Here is a 25375-nt window from a genome sequence, read left to right as displayed (position 1 = left end):
TGTCTTCAGGTTCGTAGGTTTTTTTCTTCTGCTGTATCCACTGTGTTATACAGTCATGCATCATGTAACAATGGAGATATGTTGTGAGAAATGCATTAGTGATTTTCTCCTTGTAGGGACATCATAGAGTGTACTCACACAAACCTAGATGATTTCCCCTACTGCACAACTAGGCTATATGGTACAGCCTGTTGCTCCTAGACTACAGACTTGTACAGCATATGACTATACTGAATACTGTAGACAACTGTAACATAATGGTATCTGTATATCTAAACACAGCAAAGGTACAGTAAAAATATGGTATAAAAATTAAGAAATGGTACACTTATATAGGGCACTTACCATGAATGGAGCTTGCAGGACTGGAAGCTGTTCTAGGTGAGTCGGTGAGTGAGTGGTGAGTGAATGTGAAGGTGAGTCGGTGAGTGAGTGGTGAGTGAATGTGTACATTAGGTGAATGTGAAGAAGCACCTAATGTACACATTACTGTACACTACTGTAGACTGTATACACGCTGTACATTTAGGCTACAGTGAGTTTATTAAAAATCGAGTAATTGCACTACAGTGTTATGACAGCTCTGACGTCACTAGGCAATGAGGATTTTTCAGCTCCATTATAATCTTAGGGGACCACCATTGTGTATGCGGTCTGCTGTTAACCAAAAACATTGTTAGGTAGTGCGTGGCTGCACCATCCAATGAATCTTTTATTGTAGACTTTTATGTTTCAGTTCTAGGCTTCCTGTTTAGTTCTTCTTTTACAGTTTCCATCCCTCCTGAAATACCCCACATCTTCACTACACCTTCTTCTGTTCTGTGTTTCCCACATCTATTACTTTAAAGCCCTGTGATATGGTTTGGCTGTGTCCCCACCCAAATCTCAACTTGAATTGTATCTCCCAGAATTCCCACATGTTGCGGGAAGGATCCAGGGGGAGGTAATTGAATCACCCACATGTTGAGGGAGGGACCCATGGGGAGGTAATTGAATCATGGGGGTCGGTCTTTCCTGTGCTATTCTCATCACAGTAAGTCTCATGAGATCTGATGGGTTTATCAGGGGTTTCCACTTTTGCTTCTTCCTCATTTTTCTCTTGCCGCTGCCATGTAAGAAGTGTCTTTTGCCTCCCATCATGATTCTGAGGCCTCCACAGCCATGTGGAACTGTAAGTCCAATTAAACTCCTTTTTGTTCACAGTCACAGGTATGTCTTTATCAGCGGTGTGAAAATGGCCTAATCCACCTGCTCTGCTGATTCTAACATCTGGGTTATCTTCGTGTTTGTTTCTCTTGATCACGGGTTATATTTTCCTGTTTCTTTGCATGTCTGGTAATTTTATTGTACAGTGGACATCATGGTTTGTACACTAGGTTTTGCATTCAAAGTAAAGAGTATTGAGTTTTGATACGGCTGCACATTAGATTACTGTCAGAGCACCTAATGCTTAGGGAGTTTTCGCTTTGTGAATGTGGCTGGTCTGCTCTGTCTCCTGGTGAGTCACAGATTGGGCTTCTTCTGCTTCACCTAGGCAGGCAGCCCATTTAGGACAGTCAGCCTCTCTCATAATAAGATAAACAATTATGAGAATGGGTTACTACTTTGTAACAAAACAATTAGGGAAAAATGTTAACTTCCTATGCAATATGTAGCTACATTTGAATTTTGACATGGATTCCTTTTCAACCTTAAAAAAGCCTTAGTTTCCTTTAAATTTCCTTCATTATTAATACCCATGAATTTTTATTCTCAGCATGTGTCATCTAGGGGAAGGCTGTGGATCCCCACCATCTTGCCAGTCTTGGTGGAGAAGCACCTGCCATCACAGTCTGCTGGCTCCTGCCTCTGTTTCTCCCCGATCTCCTACCCCTCTCCTGTTGCTTTTCTTACCCAGGGTTGTCATTATTTTATTATTATTATTATTATTATTATTATTATTATTATTATTATTATTATTATTTGAGACAGAGTCTCGCTCTGTCACCAGGCTGGAGTGCAGTGGCACAATCTCTGTTCACTGCAACCTCTGCCTTCTGGGTTCAAGCGATTCCCCTGCCTCAGCCTCCCGAGTAGCTGGGACTACAGGCATGCACCACCACACCCGGCTAATTGTTTGTATTTTAGTAGAGATGGAGTTTCATCATGTTGGCCAGGATGGTCTCGATCGCCTGACCTTATGATCCACCCACCTCGGCTTCCCAAAGTTCTGGGATTACAGGTGTGAGCCACCGCGCCCGGCCGGGTTGTCATTATTTAGCACCCTCTCTCCTCCTTGACAATCACTTCTTGGTGTAGAAGTTTCTTCTTCATCCATGTCCCGTCAGGCCTTGGATCAGTGCCTGGCAGCATGAGGGGCAGGGGAATTCCACACTTCATTTCTGCAACGTGGATGCTCCACCAGCTGGTGAGCGTGTTTACTGCACTTATGTTGCTGAAGGAATTTTATAGCTGCCAAATTCCATCTCAGTCCTTTCCTTGCTTTCCCGGGGATCCACTTAACAGACTTCTCTCCAGCTCTGTTCCTCTTCCAAGGCCCCAAATGTGCCAGATAAAGATAAAATATGATTGTTTGAAAATAGAAAGCATTTCCCACTAGTTTTCTCAGACAATTCAAAAGCAAAGATGCCATTTTCCAAGCACTTCTATCTGGCTTTTTGGAGATACGTATATATATATATATATATATATTTTTTTTTTTTTTTTTCTCCCCCCCGAGACAGAGTCTTGCTCTGTCGCCCAGGCTGGAGTGCAGTGGCGTATTCTCGGCTCACTGCAAGCTCCACCTCCTGGGTTCACGCCATTCTCCTGCCTCAGCCTCCCGAGTAGTTGGGACTACAGGTGCCCACCGGTACGCCTGGCTAATTTTGTTTTTGTATTTTTAGTAAAGATGGGGTTTCATCGTGTTAGCCAGGATGGTCTCGATCTTCTGACCTTGTGACCCTCCTGCCTTGGCCTCCCAAAGTGCTGGAATTACAGGTTTGAGCCACCACGCCCAGCCTGGACATTGTCTATTCAGATTGAAAGCCTGCTTCGGTGAGGGAAGTGTGAGCGGGATGTGATGGCGGGAGCACCCTCCACCCCAGCACCCCCTTGTCATCTTCCTTACATCGCTTGCTCTCTCCATCCTGTGGGCACCTGACCAGCGGCCAGGGAGAAGCCTGCAACTGGGGGAACAACCTTCTCTTCCTTGACTCTTGCAAGGTAGAAAAGAAATTGCTCACACTTGTGGGGGCATCCCAAGGGACTGGTCTGAATCTCATAGCTTAGGCATAGCTGACATTAATCTGATCAGGCAGGTCTTAATGATTTTTCTAGCAGAGTGGACAAAGCACCCTGAGCCCGCTTCCAGACAGGGACATGTCCAGCACATACCTGGGCAGAGGTGACCTCCATTTATGTTGGTAGTGTGGCCAGTGTCTAATCAGCAGTTAACTCCAGCGCAAAAAGAGTGAAAGCTGGGCAGGCAGGCTCGCATTGTTAACACATTTGCTGCCTATTTAAACTACCTTTAAAGAACCCTTAAACCAAGGAAACAGTGGCTGGTGAGCTGGAGTGAACACCAAAATCTCTTTCTTGAATTACTTATGGCTCCAGGTTCTGTTCTTTGAGAAAAGGGTTTTCTGCAGAAGCTTGAGAAGGTCTTCACTGTTGCAAGGGTTCAGCCTCTGCCTTAGCAAGAGAGTTCAGATAGGGATTTTAAATCCATTTGGTTAAACTGAACACATTCTTTTTTTTTTTTTTTTTTTAAAGACAGCGTCTTGCTCTTGTCACCCAGGCTGGAGTCCAGTAGTTTGATCTCGGCTCGCTGCAGCCTCTGTCTCCCAGTTCAAGTGATCCTCCCACTTCAGCCTCCTGAGTAGCTGAGACTACAGACACACGACACCACGCCCAGCTAGTTTTTGTATTTTTTGCAGAGATGGGGTTTCACCATGTTGCCCAGACTGGTCTCGATCTCCTGGGCTCAAGTGATTCACCAGCCTTGGCCTCCCAAAGTGCTGGGATTACAGGCACGAGCCACTGTGCCTGGCCTTAAATTGAACAGAATTCAGATTTCATTTGGGGATGGTCTACTCTAAATGGATGTAGAATGGAAAGCCGAGTGCTCTCAGGCTTATGGAGTAGGTTCCAGATTTTCTGGAAAACAAGCTACAGGCTTGAGGTGCTCATGCGAGGCTTGTCCTGGCATCTTCAGTCCCCTCTTCTTCCAGCAGTGGCAGCCCCCTGATGTGTCTGCTGTGGCTCATTGGCGTCACTGGACCTTTGGAGGGTCCTGAGCACCACTTTAAAATCCTCTAGGATACTTATCATGATGGCTTTCATTGGCTGAAGCCAGACCAACAGTTTCTGCAGAAAATAATTCAGCACAAACTCCAACCTGGGGACCTGGGAAAGGATTACACCATCTTCCCATCCATGCAGGCTGTCCCTGTGGGGACCAGGAGGAGCAGGAGGGACAACAGCCTGCCCGTGTCTCCCCCTCTTCTGACCTCCTGCGCCTGTGACATGCAGTCTGTGCTGTCCATGCAGCAGTGGCCAGGTCGCACTTCTGTGTAGAGTAGGCATGCGTGTATGTCATTCTGTGAGTTCTTTGAGGCTTGAACTGTTGGAGTCCCTACCATCACCTTTGAACATAGTAGAGAATACATTTGTGTATTGCTTTTCTCCTTTTCAAATATTTCTGCTGTTTACCTTCTGCATTGTCATCGTTATCATAAAAGCCTTGTTTGCAAACAAGGGAAGTTTGCAGGGGCATTGCCATAATGTCCCTGATGTATTAAATAGTTCAAGGGTAAGGTGAAACATGTGCCTGATGTTCTGGGTGTGTGGACGTATACACAAACACGTACCCATCCCCATGTACCCTTCACCTCAAGAACCATCCTCACCCTTAACCAGTCCTCCCATTCTTGTTCCATACTCCCTTAAAGATGTGGAATTTTTTGAAATTAATAGGCATTTTTTAGAACAGTTTTAGGTTTACAGAAAAATTGAACAGAAAATCCAGAGTCTTCCCGCCCTCCTTCTCATAGTTTCCCTTATTTTAATGTCTTGCATTCATGTGATACATTTATTGCCGCTGAGCCAATATTGATACATTATTATTAACTAAAATCAGTAGTTTACATTAGGGCTTATTCTTTATGCTTTACCTTTTATGGGTTTTGCCCAATGTATAGTGACGTGTGCTCACCATTACAGTATCATACAGAATATTTCACTGCCCTAAAACTCCAGTGTGTCTCTTGGAATCCATCCCTCCCTCCTTCATAACCCCTGGCATCCACTGACATTTCTCCATAATCAGTCTCTATAGTTTTGCTGTCCATGGTTTTGCACTTTCTAGAATGTCATATGGTTGGAATCATACAGTATGTAGCCTTCAGATTGGCTCATTTCACCTAGTAATATGCATTTAAGTTTCCTCTCTGTCTTTTTGTGGTTTGATAGCTCATTTTTTTTAGCACTAAATAATACCAGTGTCTGGATGTACCACAGTTTGTTTATCCATTCACCTACAGAAAGACATCTTATTGCTTCCAAGTTTTGACAATTATGAATAAAGCTGCCATAAACATTTATGTATAGGTTTTTGTGTGACTTATGTGTTTTACTTATTTGGATAAATACCAAGTAACAAAATTGCTGGATCGCAAGATGCTGGATCATAAAATAAGTCATTGGCGGGATCTGGCACCTCCCAGAGCTCTAACAGACTTTGTGTGTTTTTTACCAGGGATGATTACCACGAGGATGGGTTCTGCCAGCCTTACCGGGGAATTGCCTGTGCACGCTTCATTGGCAACCGGACCATTTATGTGGACTCGCTCCAGATGCAGGGGGAGATTGAAAACCGAATCACAGGTAGGAGCTGCAGACCTTTCTCACAGGATGATAAGCATGCACACAGCCACCTGTCGCACAGATGGTGGCCACTGTGTTTCATCAGTTAATGGCGTGGTCAGTGGGTGCCTCTTCCATCTCATTTGTGGTAGAAACCAGAGATCTTTTTTAGACGTAGTTGCAATTGCTAACATGATTTGCCCTAAAAATGTTCCTGGCCTGTATGTTTAAATTAGCAAGGGTGGGTTGCTTGGAATATGCTTCTGCACTTTTAACTCAGCCAAACTGTGTGGGTCCAAAGCACTGTCCTCACTGCATCGCCAGGGCCTCCTGCCCCGGGCCTGCCACACTGGTGCAGATAGCCTCAGCGCCCCCACACTCACTCTGCTTGACTTCTCATTCTGTACTTCCTGACTCTTCTATCCTCTCTGAGCCACGTTTGGTCCAAAGGCACCCAGGCCTGATTGCAGCTGTTTGGGGGAAAGAGTCGCGGGTCATCAGTGGTAGGGATGCTGCAGTGAACACACACTTTGTCAGTCCTGGGTTTCCAGAGAACAAAGCCACGTCTTTGGGTACCTGGTTCAGGGTCTGAGAAAGTGGCAGGTCAATTAGGAACTGCAGCTGCTCATCCTTGGTCTCATTAGGACCTAACTTCTCTGATTGGCTGTCCCAGTTCCCAGCATACAACTCGAACACATTGATGGGGTCCAGGGTCCTTCTTAGGGGAAAGGCCTTGGAAAGCAAGAAAATTAATTAGACAAAAGTCCTACAGAGCCCTCCTCCTGCTGTGCCTACTCTCCCCACAAACACATACACATTTTCTCTCCAGACCCCATAAGGAGCAAGACACATCCTGTGCAGATGGCAGGTGCCCCAGCACCTCAGTTTAGTTGGATCCTCTCCATGGGAGCGGGAGGCTCTGCTGCAGATTAGAATCAGTGGGTGATCTCTGATGCCTGCGCTCCTGGGAGAGTGTGGTGGGGCAAAGGGGATACAGGGCACTGACCTGGTAAGGGGTGACAATGAGGATCCAAGGCAGAAACTCACCTCATGTCACTGACAAGCCCTTCTAAGTTCAGGTCACCCTCAGACTAGAGAGTTGAACATCACATTCACGGTCACAGAAGAGACTGCCTGCCCATGTGCTGGTACAGAGACCTCTGAGGTCAGGGCCAGGGGGTCCTGTGCAAAGTGAAAGAGCCATCATGAGACAGAGAGGAACCTGGAGATGCCATCCTGTTCCAGCGGGAGATGGTTTTGAAAATATGGCTACCTCTCACTGCAAAAGCTTTCTTTGCCCTTAAAGTAGGACTTCTCAAAGGTTTTTACCAAAACACACAGTGGAAAATAGAGAATATACTTTACGCCATGACTTAGTATACACATACGTGTATTTCACACAACTGACATAGGTTATAGGGAATAACTTTCACCCTTCGTAAAAGCGGTGCACTTGGATTTTTCTCTTCGGTTTTACTTCATTAAAGACAAAAGTGGCTAGGCGCGGTGGCTCACGCCTGTAATCCTAGCACTTTGGGAGGCTGAGGCGGGCAAATCACAAGGTCAGGAGTTCAAGACCAGCCTGACCAACATGGGGAAACCCCGTCTCTACTAAAAACACAAAAAATTAGCTGGGCGTGGTGGCGGGTGCCTGTAATCCCAGCTACTCGGGAGGCTGAGGCAGAAGAATCACTTAAACCCGAGAGGTGGAAGTTGCAGATTGCGCCACTGCACTCCAGCCCCAGCGACAGAGCGAGACTCTGTCTCAAAAAAAAAAAAAAAAAAAAAAAAAAAGAGCCCTTATTAGGAACCATGCATTCTGACGTCCTCTAGTCTGTTCTTATCATCTTTTAAAATCCTAGCTGCAGACTCTCAGAATTAATTAGACAACCCACTAATTGGCAAGCACTGATCCAGGGCACAAGATTGTCTCTCAGTTATCTCTTCAGGAGTTGTTTAAGGAATCAGCTTGCATCCAAGCAGCCTGGTTTTACAGCAGCTTTTAGAGAAGAGTTTAGAATGAAGATTTTCTAGGTGGGTGGCTTTTCGAAAACAGTAAATTTGAAGTTGCTCTCAACAGACTTGTGGTTTTGAAATAAGCATAGTAATGACTGCGTTGTGTGCAGTGTTGTGTTGGAAAGTGTTGTGTGACATTCGGGGTGTGGACAGATAACAGGATGTGAGTTGTTGGATCTCTTTGTGCCTAGAATTGCACTTTCAGAAATAAGCAGTGCATTCTCAGGGTGAGGAGAAGGAAAAAGAGAAATCCTATAAAGATCAGCAGAGACATCGTATCAATGGATTAGCCCAAGAGAAGTGACAGCTTTGGCATTCTTAGACAATCCTTCCCTGCCTGGAGGTCAAGGGCTACCTACATTTTTGACAGCCGTCCATATAATCCCAAATCCGTAATGATGGGATTGAACAGGGTTGAAGCCTCAGTTCTCCCTCCAAATCCAAGACATCCTGTACTGTAACTGCTTGCCCTCTCTGTTCCTCCATTTAAATATCGGCCACAGGAGCCCGGAGGAGGGGAGGTGATGTGATGAGCACAGTGGTGCCTGCACACAATCAGGACAATGCGGCTGCTCCCGCCCACTGACGCCGCCTTTTACCAGACCCCTGGGCCCATTCACGCTGAGGGCCACTTTATAGGCTCTGTGTGCACTCTCATTCCCCAGTGTGGGGTCTCAAATCACTCCTCAGGTACAGAAACAGGCCCGGAAAGGCGTGAGTGATACCACAAAGTGATCACGCACAAGGCTGTTCCCACACAGCTGCCCATCCCATCCCGTTCCTGGGTGGGTTCCCAGGGAATGACTGACAGCGGCACTGCCACCTGCTGGCCAAACCTGGCACAGCATGCATACGCTTTCCTTGCCTGGAGGTCAAGGCCAGCATTCTTGACAGCCCTCTGTATAATCACCAAATAATCGCCGAATCTGGAATGATGGGATTGAACTGCATTCATGGGTGGAGCTAGGGCTCCTCAGGGACTAAATGCCATCTTCTGGGTTTTCTCCCACGCTGGAGGACACAGCCTCAGCTGGGTGTGCAGGCAAAGGGGCCTGTCTGCCTCCACTGTCCCCAAGCTCAATTGTTGTAAGCCAGCCTTTCACAGGTGAAAGTGGGATAGTGAGCCCAGGGCAGGCTGATGCATTCCTTAGAGTCCTGCCTTGGCCAGCTTCTTCACCCTTACCAGTGTCCAGCCATGCACCCCAGGTGCAGCAGATCTCTCCCCAACGCCCCCACTTTGTTCCTGAACTCACCCCATCTTCTCACCAGCAACCTACATCCTCTGACATCTTGCCCTTAAAAAACAAACCGCCCTACCAAAGGGGGCTCTGGATCTTTGGGTTTTTCTGCTCCCCCTTATCACAGAACCTTCCAGAGTTGTAACGCGGCTCTCCTCCCACTTTGCTGCTCCCACCCTCTTGGCTTTCCGCATTTTACCAACTGCCTCCTCCAGCTGCAGTTCACGGAGCTGAGCTGACTCCCTCTTCCGGGACAGCCTTCTCCCCAGACAGAGCTGGGACATTGGGAAGCCTGGGGCTCGGTACTGCACCTCTTGGCCTGCGCTCTCCTTAGGATCTGCTTTTGCATCTGAAGTCTGAACCCTCTTGTCCTGGAAGAAGCACCTAGCGGAGTGAGCTAGGGGGCCGAGTTTTCCTTCTGTCTTGTTCTGCTTCTGATGTTTCTAAGTGAGGCCCTGGGACCAGGGACTTTTCTGTGTCTGCTGCAAATCAGAGCAGGTGATGGGCAGGCTGGCCTGCTGGTGGGGAGCCTCTCTAGGGTGGTGTGCGGGGCTCGGGGTTGGGGAGTCTGGGGCGGGGCGGGGCATCAGGGGGCTGAGTGGGCAATCTGGGATGCCGGGCTGGGGGTGGGGACTGGATGAATGTCAGGGGCGCGAGGTGGGTCCACCGCTAACGCGAGTCTCGCGGGCTCTGCAGCGGCCTTCACCATGATCGGCACCTCTACGCACCTGTCGGACCAGTGCTCACAGTTCGCCATCCCATCCTTCTGCCACTTCGTGTTTCCTCTGTGCGACGCGCGCTCCCGGGCACCCAAGCCGCGTGAGCTGTGCCGCGACGAGTGCGAGGTGCTGGAGAGCGACCTGTGCCGCCAGGAGTACACCATCGCCCGCTCCAACCCGCTCATCCTCATGCGGCTTCAGCTGCCCAAGTGTGAGGCGCTGCCCATGCCCGAGAGCCCCGACGCTGCCAACTGCATGCGCATTGGCATCCCAGCCGAGAGGCTGGGCCGCTGTGAGTGCCCGAGGGCCCGGGGCGGGACCGGCGGGCGCAGGGAGTGTAGGGCCCTTGAAATGTGTATGGGGTGTTGGTGAAGCCCAGGGAGCCCCATCTGCCCGGGCCCCGCAGAAGCCCGTTAGCAGCCGAGGGCCCCACAGCCTAGGCCTCCATTCCAGCAGGGCAGCAGGTGGGGCCTCGGATCAGGGGCTTTGGAGCCATTCAGCCCCAGGCTCGCATCTGGGTTTGCACCGTGTCCAGCTGTGGGACTCAGGTGAAGTCCCTCCACCTGCTTGAGCCTGGGATTTCCCTTCTCTGAAATGGGAGTGATCTCACTTCCTGTGGAAATGGCTGTTGCGGGCATGAGAGGAGACAGGGCCAGCTTTCTAACTTGCCCAACGGTCAGCACTCACTCGGGCACCGGGGGAAAATGCAGACTCTCAACTCCTGCCCCAACCTCCTGAAACCTGGAGGATCAGTCCCCAGAAACCTGTAGGATCCTTAGCCTTGGACGAATGTGAGGCCCACGGAGATGCTGCAGGACTGGCCTAGGGGGGCACCTGAGAAGAACCTGTGATGATCAGGCATCACTAGGGAAGGAAATACGGGGAAGCACCCTGCACCTTTGCAGGCATCTTTCTACGGGTCCCTGCATCGTGGGGCCTAAGGGATGAGCGTGGCGGAGGGGAACAGTTCTGAGCCCGGAGCCTGGGTGTGGCCTGTTTGGGGTCTGCACAGGAAGAGGAGCATGGTCCCCACTGCCCCTCTTGCTGGCAGCAGAGCAGCCCCTGCCCTCTGGAGGCTTAGTAAACCCCAAGTTGTGAGCCCCAGCAGGGTGGCCATGGCCAGTCAGGATGGCAGACACAGGACAGGGAGCGCTGCTTATGTCCCCGAGGAAAACCATTGCCTCACATCGCTGCATCCATAAGGGTTGTTGCCTCCCTGAGGAGTGAGACCCAGGGAACGGGCCACCTCCGCCACAGCTCCAGGGCTGTATTTAGCATCGTTGGCTAATCTGGGGGTCCAGGAATGGCCAGGACTCTTTACCAGGACAGCCAGGGCCTGGTCCCTGGGCCCGTTGCCTGCATTCAGACCCTCACTGTGACTCTGGGCAAGTTGCTAAGCTCTCATATCCTTATATTCCGTGGGGATGACACCAGTACTAACCCGTGGGGCTGGAATGAAGGTCAAATGAGGCAATATTTAGGAAGGTGGTTTTTTGTTTGTTTTTTTGAGACAGTGTCTCACTCTGTCACCCAGGCTGGAGTGCAGTGGCATAATCTCGGCTCACTGCAAGCTCCACCTCTCAGGTTCAAGCGATTCCCCTGCCTCAGCCTCCTGAGTAGCTGGGACTACAGGCGTGCGTTACCACACCTGGCTAATTTTTGTATTTTTAGCAGAGATGGGGTTTCACCATGTTGGCCAGGTTGGTCTTGAACTCCTGACCTCAAGTGATCCACCCGCCTTGTTAGTCATGGTGCCCCAGCCAGGAGGGTTTAGAGCAGTGCCCCACACATGGTAAACACTACAGAAATGTTCACCAAATGCACACCCCAACCCCAGGGTGCCTCCATGGAGGTGGTGTGGCCTGCACTGTTCTCACCCATGGCTGAGCAGGGTGTCCTGAGATGGAGGGGCCAGGCCCTTCTTGCCTGCACAGTTGGCTTTCTTCGTAGAGCAAGTTGATCCTGAGGCTGGGGAGACATCCGCATTCTGGTGGGGTGGTGGTGTGCAGGTGCCTCGTGGGTCCTAAGAGATGGTTTTGGGGCTGTGGAATAACTTCAGACAAGTTTCCTTCCCCATATCTATCCCTGATGTGCCCTGCATTTAATTTGTGGACTTGGGACTTCATTAAGCCATTACTTTTAATGCCTCTTTTCTGGTAAGTTATGTAAAATCCTTGGATCTTTTGGAAATTCTAGTTTGGGCATGTGTAGGCAGAATGGTTTTGTTGTACCCCGGAGGTTTTCCTAACGTGTTTTCCTTGTTCAGACCATCAGTGCTATAACGGCTCAGGCATGGATTACAGAGGAACGGCAAGCACCACCAAGTCAGGCCACCAGTGCCAGCCGTGGGCCCTGCAGCACCCCCACAGCCACCACCTGTCCAGCGCAGACTTCCCTGAGCTTGGAGGGGGGCACGCCTACTGCCGGAACCCCGGAGGCCAGATGGAAGGCCCCTGGTGCTTTACGCAGAATAAAAACGTACGCATGGAACTGTGTGACGTACCCTCGTGTAGTATGTATTCTCTCTCTCTTTTTTTAATGTGTTGATTGTTGAGTGAACCTTGTGATGAGGGAGTTCTGTCCTGACCTGGGTTGGGGTGTGCCTCTGTACAGTGGCGACCAGAGACCCCTGATCTTACCACAGTGACCATTTTAAATAACGCTGTTGGGCCAAGCACAGTGGCTGATGCCTGTAATCCCAGCACTTTGGGAGGCCGAGGTGGGCAGATCACTTGAGGTCAGGAGTTCAAGACCAGCCTGGTCAACATGGTGAAACCCCATAAAAATACAAAAATTAGCCGGGTGCGGTGGCATATGCCTATAATCCCAGCTACTCAAGAGACAGAGGCAGGAGAATCACTTGAGCCCGGGAAGCAGAGGTTGCAGTGAGCCAAGATTGTGACACTGCACTCCAGCATGGGCAACAGAGTGAGACCCTGTCTCAAAAATAAATAAATAAATAAATAAATAAATAAATAAATAAATAAATAAACAAACACAATTTATTGGTTGTTATAAAAGTAACATCTGACCATTACAAGACATTTTAAAATATAGAAAAGTCTGAAGAGTAATGTGCAGATCACCCCTAATGTTACCACCCAGTAGTGACTTGTTTGCATTTTGGCCCACCCCCTTCCATCAGCCCTTTTCCCATGTATGGATGGTCCTGGGATATTCACTTTGACATTTTGTTTCTCCATTAACATTATCTCCCAGTGCGGTGGCTCACAACCTGTAATCCCAGTACTTTGGGAGGCCAAGACGGGTGGATCTCTTGAACCCAGGAGTTTGAAACCAGCCTGAGCAACATGGCAAAAACCCGTCTCTACAAAAAATACAAAAATTGCCCAGGCGTGGTGGCATGCCTACTTGGGTGGTGGAGGTGGGAGGATTGCTTGAGCCCAGTAGTTCAAGGCTGCAGTGAGCCATGATGGTGCCACTACACTCCAGTCTGGGCAACAAAACAAGACCTTTTCTCAAAAACAAAAAACACCATTATTGCTCAGTATTTCCTAATATTCGTAAAAATATTTCCCTCCCACCCACCAGCTTTTGAGCTTTTCACTGCTTCTCAGATTTTACATTTAGGTTTGGTGGAGTGAGGCGAAAACGGAATTCATTGCTTGTCCTCATTCCTTGCAACTGTGTCTGTAATGTCATGAATATGGAAGCGCATGTAGTTGACGGTTGACAGCTTCACCAGTTCTCACCTCTGTCTTAGTCGTGCCCAGTTCACCAGTTCCAGGCAGCAGGGTGACCGAGGCTGGGCTAGGAGCTGCAAGCAGCAGTTGGTGAATGAGTGGGCACCCGCGGATAAAGAGAGAGCAGCTGGTGAAGCAGGGCTGGGTTCACCATGCACCTGGAGACCTCCTTTTGGGGCGCAGGCCTGCATGTCTCTACCCCGAAGTGCAGGAAGTAAACACTGGCACTAATGACCTTCCTGATGTGTGATTCAGCAGCTCCAGATTTGGCATTGCCTCTGGCTGAGCAGATCAGACACGAATCTTCAAGAATGTGTTCATTATGGGAGAACAAATTTTAAGAATGAAATTATCAGTCATTCAAATTGCAGTCTAGGCACTCTGGAGCACTCCAGACCTTAAAGGTTTCCTGCAGTGAAGGATGGCCCTGTGCCCTGTAAGGAACAAAAGCAGGTTGTAGGACAGAGCTGTGTTAGAGGTGCTTTTTTGCTCATTGTTTTGTTTCTGGCAAAAAGAAAAGGAGTGGGAGTTTGTGTGTGAGCACACACAGACTCCTGACTTTTACGAGGTTTTGGAAAGATGGATATCAAACTTTTAGCAGTGATTTCCCCAGACCTACAAAAGTGTTCAAATATAAAACTTTTTTTTTTTTACAGTGAGTAGGAATTACTTTTGTAATTAAAAAGAAATTAAAACATGAAAAAAATGTATGATTTTGGACCAGTCAATTCTTAGAATCTTGTATTGCATGTTTGTACTTACAGGGCATAAATGGAAGGATATTTATTGCAGAATCACTTGTGAGAGCTAAACACAAAATAGACTGTTTATCAGTAGGGCTGGATGGGGCAGTTGGAGACGCCTGTGCCGTGGAGTGGCATGCAGCTGTGGGAGAACACGTATCTCTATCTGCTCCAACATGAGCTGCTGTCCAAGAGATTTTATTCTGCCAAAAAACCAGGAGCAGGAAAATATGGATGACATGATTCTATTTAAAATCAAGTTCATTTAGGCTGGGAGTGGTGGCTTACGCCTGTAATCCCAGCACTTTGGGAGGCCAAGGCAGGCGGATCACCTGAGGTCAGGAGTTCAAGACCAGGCTGGCCAACGGTGCAAAACCCTGTCCATACTAAACATACAAAAATTAGCCAGGCATGGTGGCGGGCGCCTGTAATCCCAGCTAGTCGGGAGGCTGAGGCAGGAGAATCACTTGAACCCGGGGGGCAGAGGTTGCAGTGAGCTGAGATCCCACCACTGCCCTCCAGCCTAGGAGATAGAGCGAGACTCCGCCTCAAAAGTAAATAAATAAACACTCTGTCTCAAATAAAATAAAGTTCATTCAACACTCGAATTAAGAAAACCATATAAAACTACTGTGTCTATATGTCAGGATAGTTGAATATCGGTTGTTCCATGTGGTTCAACCTAAAATATACATAAAGTTAGAACACGAAACTTAACCATTTATAGCCTTTGGGAAAAGGACTGTTAGAAATATTATCTTTTGAAAGGCCACATTTCTATAATACTACAGTTTTTCCCAGTAAGCATGAGTCATGTTGGTAATGTTAAGTAGACAATAAAAGTAGGTGATGGTGTCAGTGTGAGCTCACACCTCTGGTCTTGGCGTGAGAGTGGCCTGGACTCTCCTGCTAACCTTAATATGAAAAATGAACGAAACCCTAGTAAGAAAGAATGAATCGGCATCCCCAGTGCCCCGAAGATTTCTGGGACACCTGCCTTGGAACCCTTTCAGAGGGGAAGCTGCTAGGTGGGGCCAGAAGAAAGTTTTGTTTGTGGTTTTACTTGATTTCATCTTATTTGGGGGAGCAGGGGTGGGGCAAGGCTGGGTTTGGGACAAGGTGCTTTTTTCCTAAGGTGGCAACAGCATGTTCACTTTTAGAACTGAGTTAGCTCTTTTAGGCCTCACACTGACCAGGAATCACTTGTTTGCTTCCAGATGAGGAGCGCTTTGCCCCCTGGCCATGGGGCCTTCTAAGTCTGATACAGTTATTTGCAGGGTTAAGGAGAAAACAGAACACCGTGGTTTCCTGGGGATGTGGGAAAGTGGCTCTCTAGAGAACTTACCTTCCACCAGGCTTAGGGTCAGCGTCCTGAAACGGCACCACTTTGTCTTACATTCAATTGCTTTGATGTGTGGGGTGCTTGGGGGCCACGCAGCCTGGGAGGAGCCAGCCCTGCCTGGAGGCCTGCTCAGAGTCTGAGGTCACCTCAGCCTGCCTGGTGTGCCCTCTGTACCTTTCTGTAAATCCTGTAGAGGGAGACAAAGAGTTACTTTTCCCTGTGATTTAAAAAAAAAAAAAAAAAATGCAGGGAAGGTAGCTGGTGGCCTTGACTCTTGGTACTCCGTGCTTTCCAAGAATTCTTGTGCCCCTGTTGCATATTGTATTGGGTCAAGTGCATGGACTACCAGTGCTCTTTTAAATCTAGTGCATGTTTAATTGTTATCCTAAAAGAATCTGTCACCATGAGTTAAAAATGTGAAGAAAACATTAAAATGTTGAATGAGGAAAAGGACCGTGTCGAATCCCAGTACCAAGTTTCACTCACCTTGGACAAGGGTCTCCAGTGCATTTCATGAACTTGTCAGTAGCTAGGGAGACCTTGATAAAAGTGCAATTGGGCAGAGCACCTATCTCTGATGGTATTCAAACATCAGGAACAGAAAGCGGATGTGGTCGTTATTAATATTAAGATCATTAGAATTCATTTACTTTTTACTCTGCGTATTCCCACTTGTTTCCAGGTTGGGCAGTTTTGGGTTTTGTTTCCCCAGGATGCAGCCGGGTGTGCATTTTTTGGTGCATCACGTTTTTTAAGGTGCGGTGTGCCCTTTAACCCCGTTGTGTAACTTAGGTGATGACACATGTGCACATGAAGATTTTGGCTGGAGGCGGAGAGTGGGTTGGTAGAGAACTTAGAGTTAAAAAGGGATGTTTTCTGAAGAATCACGAAAGCCTTATTGTTCACAGGTCCCCGAGACAGCAGCAAGATGGGGATTCTGTACATCTTGGTCCCCAGCATCGCAATTCCACTGGTCATCGCTTGCCTTTTCTTCTTGGTTTGCATGTGCCGGAATAAGCAGAAGGCATCTGCGTCCACACCGCAGCGGCGACAGCTGATGGCCTCGCCCAGCCAAGACATGGAAATGCCCCTCATTAACCAGCACAAACAGGTCTCCGTGCGTACATATTCTACCCGGGTGGCTCTTCAAGGTTTAATCCTCAGGGGTTGTTTCCCCCGACATTAAATGTCTTAATTTACTTGATACGTAACACATAATTATTTTAAACTCCGCTTCATTTTGCAATTTTTTCCTGTAAACTAGATCAGGACATGTGTGCTTTAGAAAATAAATGGCAGGCGTGTTGGGAATTCACTGCCCCAGAGTCCATGGGCCTCCCTCTGCCTGGACTTTGCTGCCCCTGTGGGCCCCAGGGAGTGTCCTCATTGTCCAGGTGCCTCAGCTCTGCCCAGAAGACACACAAGATCAAGAGGGCTCCAATGCCCCCCATAATTTTTCTTGTCACTTTTGGGTTGGGTTGGGTTGGTTTTGCTTTATTTTGTTTACAGGGAAGGATAGAAGAATAGCTCTTAAATGGGAGTAGGCGGACAGGCTACCATTAAAAAGCCACCCCTCATCCCAGAGCAGCCTTAGATGGGGGTGGGGCACTGAAATACAACAGATGAGAACATGTGCTGCAGCCTCTCCAGGTTGTGTTGTAAAAGGGCATTCAAACTCATTGCAAGCCGTAGGGAACATCATCTCAGCCAGCTTTGCAGGGGCTCTTCAAGGTGGCCAGGAGGGAGCTGATGCACTTGGCTCTTCAGCCCCAGAGTCAGTGAGGGTTTGCTGTGGGCAGGGGCCGGCCAGCAAGGAGGGCACAGAGCCCCCGGGCTTGCACAGAGGCCCAGGAACCTCCGGGGAGGATGAGGGCTGGCCACACAGGAGGAGCTGGTGTCATAGAGGCCGAGAGAGATGCAGGGTTCTCAGGGCTCCTATCACTTGTGGAGTACTCCTTCCAGGAACATGTTTAACGGAGACCCTAGTCAAGAGGCCCATAGACAGGCCCATTGAGGGAACCTCTGTAGAACAACTGGCCTGGACTCTGATAAGTGACAAAATTGCCAAGACAAAAATGTCGTGGGAAAGCCTTTGTGGGGTCCATGAGAAAAAGACATCTCATCTCACATGATGTGTTGGCACACATGGGGGTTGGAGGCGACCTGGCGGGGTATGTCCGGGGAAGCCCCGGGACAGCTGGTGCCTGGGCCTGGCTGTAGGGTGTGTGTGTGTCCACACATGCACAAGTGGGAAGGAAGTCTGCAGTGTGTCCCAGCTGGATTTTGGAGGGACCTTATTTGTAGCCTGGTTGGGATCTGCTGAAGATTGCAGACGGGAAGCAACCTTGGCATCAGAGCCTTATTTAGGTTAACCAGAGAGCTGTGGGTGAGCAGGCCAAGGCTGGGTGGGCAAAACCAGCGGGTCTACTGCAAGGCCCCCTTAGTCGTGGCCGCACGGGGACTCCACTCCTCCCAGCTGCTCTGCACCTTCCTCCAGGGCTGCGGTGACAAGTGATGTTTCACGTGGGGCTTTTCTTCCTGACAGGCCAAACTCAAAGAGATCAGCCTGTCTGCAGTGAGGTTCATGGAGGAGCTGGGAGAGGACCGGTTTGGGAAAGTCTACAAAGGCCACCTGTTCGGCCCTGCCCCAGGGGAGCAGACCCAGGCCGTGGCCATCAAAACACTGAAGGACAAAGCAGAGGGGTCCCTGCGGGAGGAGTTCCGGCACGAGGCTATGCTGCGAGCACGGCTGCAACACCCCAACATCGTCTGCCTGCTGGGCGTGGTGACCAAGGACCAGCCCCTGAGCATGATCTTCAGCTACTGTTCGCATGGCGACCTCCACGAATTCCTGGTCATGCGCTCGCCGCACTCGGACGTGGGCAGCACCGATGACGACCGCACGGTGAAGTCTGCCCTGGAGCCCCCCGACTTCGTGCACCTCGTGGCACAGATCGCGGCGGGGATGGAGTACCTATCCAGCCACCACGTGGTTCACAAGGACCTGGCCACCCGCAACGTGCTGGTGTACGACAAGCTGAACGTGAAGATCTCAGACTTGGGCCTCTTCCGAGAGGTGTATGCCGCCGATTACTACAAGCTGCTGGGGAACTCGCTGCTGCCCATCCGCTGGATGGCCCCGGAGGCCATCATGTACGGCAAGTTCTCCATCGACTCGGACATCTGGTCCTACGGTGTGGTCCTGTGGGAGGTCTTCAGCTACGGCCTGCAGCCCTACTGCGGGTACTCCAACCAGGACGTGGTGGAGATGATCCGGAACCGGCAGGTGCTGCCTTGCCCCGATGACTGTCCTGCCTGGGTGTACGCCCTCATGATCGAGTGCTGGAACGAGTTCCCCAGCCGACGGCCCCGCTTCAAGGACATCCACAGCCGGCTCCGAGCCTGGGGCAACCTTTCCAACTACAACAGCTCGGCGCAGACCTCGGGGGCCAGCAACACCACGCAGACCAGCTCCCTGAGCACCAGCCCAGTGAGCAATGTGAGCAACGCCCGCTACGTGGGGCCCAAGCAGAAGGCCCCGCCCTTCCCACAGCCCCAGTTCATCCCCATGAAGGGTCAGATCAGACCCATGGTGCCCCCACCGCAGCTGTACATCCCCGTCAACGGCTACCAGCCGGTTCCAGCCTATGGGGCCTACCTGCCCAACTTCTACCCCGTGCAGATCCCAATGCAGATGGCCCCGCAGCAGGTGCCTCCTCAGATGGTCCCCAAGCCCAGTTCACACCACAGCGGCAGCGGCTCCACCAGCACAGGCTACGTCACCACGGCCCCCTCCAACACATCTGTGGCAGACAGGGCAGCTCTGCTCTCAGAGGGCGCCGAGGACGCACAGAATACCCCAGAAGATGGGGCCCAGAGCCCCGTGCAGGAAGCAGAGGAGGAGGAGGAAGGCTCTGTCCCAGAGACTGAGCTGCTGGGGGACTGTGACACTCTGCAGGTGGACGAGGCCCAAGTCCAGCTGGAAGCTTGAGTGGCACCAGGGCCCAGGGTTCGGGGACGGAAGCCCCGCCGAGACCCCACAGGGACCTCAGTCGCCTTTGAGAAGACACCATACCCAGCAATCATGAGAGCCCGCCGGCCAGTGGGCTTGTTTGCAGACTGGGTGAGGTGGAGCCCTGCTCCTCTCTGTCCTCTGACACAGCTGCCCTGCCTAGGAGCACCCGAGCCAGGCAGGGGGCTTGGCAGCATGGCATCCTGGTGAGCAGGACACATGGTCACCCCCAGGGCTGCCTATATTGATTCTGGTGGTAGACTGGTAGTGAGCAGCAAATGCCTTTCAAGAAAATAGGTGGCAACTTCACTCCATGTCATATATGGAGGGAATATTTCGAAATGTTGGGAATAAGGGCCTGCAAAAGGCAGCGAGGAGGCACCTAGGGTCTTGAGGTTCCCGACAACCGGTCTGGTCTGTTGGTTTGAGGATGAAGGGGCTCCATTTCTGCTGCCTCCCTGCTGAGAATATTCTCCCTTTAGCAGCCAAAGATTCGCTGGAACAGAGGCTGCCCTCTGCTGCCTGTTGGGGTCGGAAGAAAAGGGGCTCCTGAAATGGGAGTTCCTGACTGAGATAGAACAAAATGTGTGCCTTCAAAGAAACTGACAGCTTTGTATTTGGTGAAATGGTTTTAATTATACTGCATGTGTATTTTGCCCACTTTTTGGGAATTCAAGGGAAAGTGTTTCTTGGGTTTGGAATGTTCAGAGGAAGCAATATTGTACAGAACACAGTATTGTTATTTTTGTTAAGAATCATGTACAGACCTTAAATGTAATTTATATGTTTTTAATATGCCATTTTCATTGAAGTATTTTGGTCTTAAGATCATGACTTTAGTAATTTAACTGTTTACGTTACCCACGTTGGGATCCAGTTGGCCTTGGTTTGCTTGTCTCTGTACCACGTGCAAATGAGGTCCGTTCATTTTAGAGCCCCTGTTACACACAGACCCACAGGCAGCCGTCTGTGCCCCACACACATTGTTGGTCCTATTTGTAAATCCCACACCTGGTGTATCCAATAAAGTGAAACAAAGCATTTGGTTGGCTCTCTTGCAGGCTGTAAGGATGCGAGGCAGCGGGAGGCAGTGCTGGATGGCGGAGATGCCGAATGGTGATGATTTGGGCTGAGCCCTTTCTGTGGGTTTGGGAGGTTTGCCCCGAGCCAGGAGCCCCATGCTAATGGGGATATCCCTTGGCAGATAAATGATGGAACTAGCTCCATGGCTTCTCTCTGTTAAGGTCTCAAATGCAGATTAGTTAATTGCAGATGGTGTGAAAGATGGTGTTTGGTTTTAAACTCATCCCCTCCTGAGGTCCCAGAGCCCCTGACACTTTTAAACCTGGAGCCTGGCACTTCTGGGGGCCCTGGGGCAGCAGGGCTGAGTTCAAGGGAGGGGGTGAAAGATAATGGGCCTCTTTCACAGGCTGCCTGCACCCCCTGCTCCATCTGTGGTGCAGTTGGCTGGTCCAAGGTACACCTGGGTCAGAGCACAGCTGTTACAGGTGTGTGGGAGCAGTGGCTTCAGAGCTTCCAGTATAACTGGTGTGGAGAGAGATTACGCAGAGACTCAGGTGTAGCAAGTTCCCTCACTTGGAGTAGATCCCACATAGTAGGTCATCAAACTGACCATGTCCACCTGAACCTTATCTTGTCATGGGGAGAAATCTTTTTCTTTTCTTTTTCTTTTTTTTTTTAAGACAGAGTCTTGCTCTGTCGCCAGGCTGGAGTGCAGTGGCATGATCTTAGCTCACCGCAACCTCCACCTCCCAGGTTCAAGTGATTCTCCTGCCTCAGCCTCCTGAGTAGCTGGGACTACTGCCATGCGCCACCACACCCAGCTAATTTTTGTGTTTTTAGTAGAGACGAGGTTTCACCATGTTGGCCAGGATGGTCTTGATCTCCTGACCTCGTGATCCACCCGCCTCGGCCTCCCAAAGTGCTGGGATTACAGGTATGAGCCACCGTGGTAACATCTTTTTCTAACCCACTGCAAAGCTCATGGCTGAGGCCCCTATAACAAAAGACAGCTTAACGAGAAAAGCCTCAAGCGACCCAAAGAAGCAGGGAAGCCTGTGTATTTCCATACTAACTTTGGTGGAGTGGACAGGCACGCAGAAGTGTGATTGGACAAAGGGATGTGACCAATGGCAATAGACCAGGGTGGGGCCGGGTGGGGGCTTGTTTGCAGGCTTGTTTGTTCAGATTCTTTTCTTTGTCCCTGTATTTTCAGAGATAAGGAGTTTCCCTTCCTCTGGGTAGAGGGAGGGCACCTCTGGAATAAGGGTTTTATGGCTCGTCTGGGAGGAGAAGGGCGGGAGGTCAGAGAGACCTTCCTGATTTTGTGGCTTCCTCAAATGCCAGGTGCCATGTTTTGGGGGATCATGTCCTGACCCCATCACTGTCCTCCCCTGGCTTCTGCATAGCGCTGCTCACAGATAGATTCACCCACACACAAATAAACACAGTTCTAATGTGCATCCTAAAAAGTCAGGATGGACCCTCCCTTCTCAGCAGAAGGGAGAAATGTGATTAGAGTAAGGATTCGGAGCACCTCTCCCGGTCAGTGCGGTCTGGATTGAATAGTAAAGAAGCTCGCGGTGAAATGGAGTTACTTCTCATTTCCACTGAGCTGAAAGAGGAACTTACTTTTATCTCGAATTTGGTACACCTGATGGCTTAACTGTTCTATTGAGACGTGAGAGTGAAAAATGGGAAATAGCCCAGCCCCCTGTGGCTGCTTTCTCCACAAGCAGTCAGTTGACCATCACCCTGCCCTGCCAGAATTAACCTCTAGGCAACTGACAGTGCCGCAGAGGTACAGTGGCAGAGATTCTGCAGAAAAACGCTGGGAGGTTTATTTTTACAGAGTGGGGGAGATTTGGGCTTGGGGGATTTTGAACATTTCTGTGTGTTACCATCATTTGTTTGTCTGTCGCCAGGTGAGTGCAGTGGGCATTTCGGTCATGAAGTCCGCCTCCCGTTCAGGCCATCTCCTGCCTCAGCCCAGGCGCCCACCACCACGCCCGGTTTATTTATTTTTTTTGTATTTTTAGTAGAGACAGGGTTTCACCTTGGTCTTGATCTCCTGACCTCGTGATCCGCCCGCCTCGGCCTCCCAAAGTGCTGGGATTACAAGCGTGAGCCACCGCGCCCGGCCTTAAACATGATTTTTAATCCAGCCATATGAACTCACAAATGCCTTTGCACTCCTTATATTTTTTGATCATCATTGTTGCAACAGTCTGTCAAAGCACTGGATACATTTTTCTCTACTGATTTAGGGTGGATGACTAACTACTCCAGTATACAAGAGCTTCCAACTGACTCAGGAAAATCCCTTGGTTCTCCCAACATGGAAACACTGTTTAAATACTCAATTCAGGTTTAGTTTGACCTCACAATTCCACACTGATGGCTATTTTTGGACAGTTTGTGATCTGATGTTTGAAACAAATCTTGCACAGGCATTGGTTTTATGTGTCTCCTACGGGAACATCTAAAATCCTTTTTGAGATGAACTTTGAAAAGGGCATTGTGTCAAAGTCAGTGTGCTTCAAAGTGAGATCTCTGACCCTCTCCTTGCCACAGGCAGTCCACATGAACTTCCTAAGATCAATTCTTCTCCCACCCCGCACACTTTCCTCCCCCATCATTCCCCAAAGTAGTAGAGATTGCAAGTATTTCTTGGCCTGGCTCTTAGTGGGTGCCCAATAATTGGCTCTTGAAATAAAAGAGTAATGCTCTATTTAGGGAGAGAAGGCCTGGGTGTAGGTTTACCTGATACCAGCTGCAAAGAAGGACATAGCCTTGTTGTCTTTACAGTGTCGCGTTCCTTTTTCATTTAACTTATTAATTATTGAGTAGCTGATGTAGTCCCATAGTTTAAAGATACCAAGGAAAGTTCCATCCCTCATTTGCCCAGATTTCCCTCCACCCTCCCCCTACAAGTAATTGCTGTTACCTGTTTCTGAGGGATCTTCCCAGAGTTCCTTTATACATACGTAAGTCAGTATACACGTATGTTCTTCTAGTTCTTCCTTTGACTTTTTTACACAACTGGTAACCTTCTCTACAACTTGTTTTCTGCCTTGCTCTTTTCACTGGACAGTGTGTTTTGGTGACCTCAGCTTGTTAGTGGTAGGGAGCTCTGGTTCATTAGTATTCTGTGGTAGGGGTGGAGGGAACTTGGTTGAACCCATTGCTCACTGCCGCTGTGGAGTCTGCGAGTGTGTCTGCTGGAGACATCCCCAGAGTGGCTTTACTGGGAAATGAGCTGCCAGTCATCAGTGCCACAGTGCCCTCCGTGGGGCTCGGCCAGTGCACCCAGCCACCAAGACACCTGAGAGTGCTGGCTTCCTCAGCCCTGGAATGCTGTTCACATCTCCGCCCAGGGCAGCTGCCCACGAAGGGCCTGGGGACACATGGCTCAGCTCTCATGCAGGCTTTTAGAAAGACAGGGCAAGTTGGCATCTTAAGCTCATTCTTTTTTACACTAATTTGTCCTGTTCATGCTCCTTCTCCGTCAGCTTTTTAGTGAAAATGTTGCCCAGAGGCAGAGAGGTGTATCGAACCATCCACAGGGGATTGGAAGGCCCTTGGGCATCTGCAAGTACCCAGGGGAGGCACCAGTAGAAAGGGACTATATCTCTGGAACTTCAGAAGCCAACTGTCACACCCCTCTAGGATGGCAGCTACAAGCCCCGCCCTACACCCCAGATGGCAGCTACAGCCCCCCACAGGATGGCAACTTTAACCCCTCCCAGGCAGCTACAACCCCCCCAGGATGGCAGCTACAACCTCCCCAGGATGGCAGCTACAACCTCCCCAGGATGGCAGCTATAACCTATCCCAGGATGGCAGCTATAACCTCCCCAGGATGGCAGCTATAACCTCTCCCAGGGTGGCAGCTACAACCCTCCCAGGATGGCAGCTATAAACTACCCCCAGGATGGCAGCTACAATCCCCCCAGAACGGCAGCTGCAACCTCCTCGCCGGGGTGGCAGCTACAACCCCCTTGAGGATGGCAGCTACAACCCCCTCGAGGATGGCAGCTACAAGTCCCCCAGCAGGGCAGCTACAACTCCCACAGGACAGCAGCTACAACCCCCCCAAGGATGGCAGCTACAACCGCCCCAGGATGGCATCTATAACCCCCCAGGATGGCAGCTATAACCCCCCAGATGGTAGCTACAACCCCCGCCAGGATGGGCAACATTTCACTAAAAAGCTGACGGAGAAAGAGCATGAACAGGACAAATTAGTGTAAAAAAGAATGAGCTACAACATCCCCCCCCACCCAGGGTGGCAGCTACAACTCCCCCAGGATGGCACCTACAACCCAGCCAGGATGGCAGCTATATCCCCCCCCCGGATGGCAGCTACATTCCCCCCAGGATGGCAGCTACAAGCCCCCCAGGATGGCAGCTACAACCCCCGCAGGACGGCAGAAACAACCTCCGCCCACAGGGCAACTATCACTCCCTGCAAGATGTCCCGACCCTGCCCTTTCATTGCTGCAGTGCACCAGGGGCTAACTCCAGATGGACTGGGGTGCCTACGTGAACGATACTTGATGAGTCAAAGTGGAGGCTGTGTCTGGGAAGGGAGAGGGGTCCAGACTGGTGGAGGGAATCCAGGAGGCAGGGAGGCAGTGGCTTCTCCAGCTCCTCCTGCCCATTGGTGCCAGCTCTGTGTTCTCTCCATGGCCCTGCCTGCTCCTGTACGGTATCTGACAAGGCCGCCTTTCCATC

At 50.1% G+C, this 25375-nt stretch overlaps 1 protein-coding gene across 1 annotated transcript; it reads left to right on the top strand.

Annotated features, from left to right (window-relative positions):
- The first annotated feature begins 350 nt into the window (after positions 1-350).
- ROR2 (receptor tyrosine kinase like orphan receptor 2) lies at positions 351-20651 on the top strand. Its single transcript, XM_058445913.1, has 6 exons — positions 351-400; positions 5738-5865; positions 9795-10109; positions 12084-12329; positions 16515-16717; positions 18152-20651. Exons 1-6 carry the CDS (start codon positions 351-353, stop codon positions 19595-19597), a joined length of 2388 nt encoding a protein of 795 aa, XP_058301896.1. The 3' UTR covers positions 19598-20651.
- The last annotated feature ends 4724 nt before the right edge of the window (positions 20652-25375 follow it).

This window comes from Hylobates moloch, unplaced genomic scaffold (genome assembly GCF_009828535.3).
Source record: "Hylobates moloch isolate HMO894 unplaced genomic scaffold, HMol_V3 SCAFFOLD_10, whole genome shotgun sequence".
Lineage (NCBI taxonomy): Eukaryota > Metazoa > Chordata > Mammalia > Primates > Hylobatidae > Hylobates > Hylobates moloch.
This window is presented reverse-complemented; position numbering and strand designations above follow the sequence as displayed.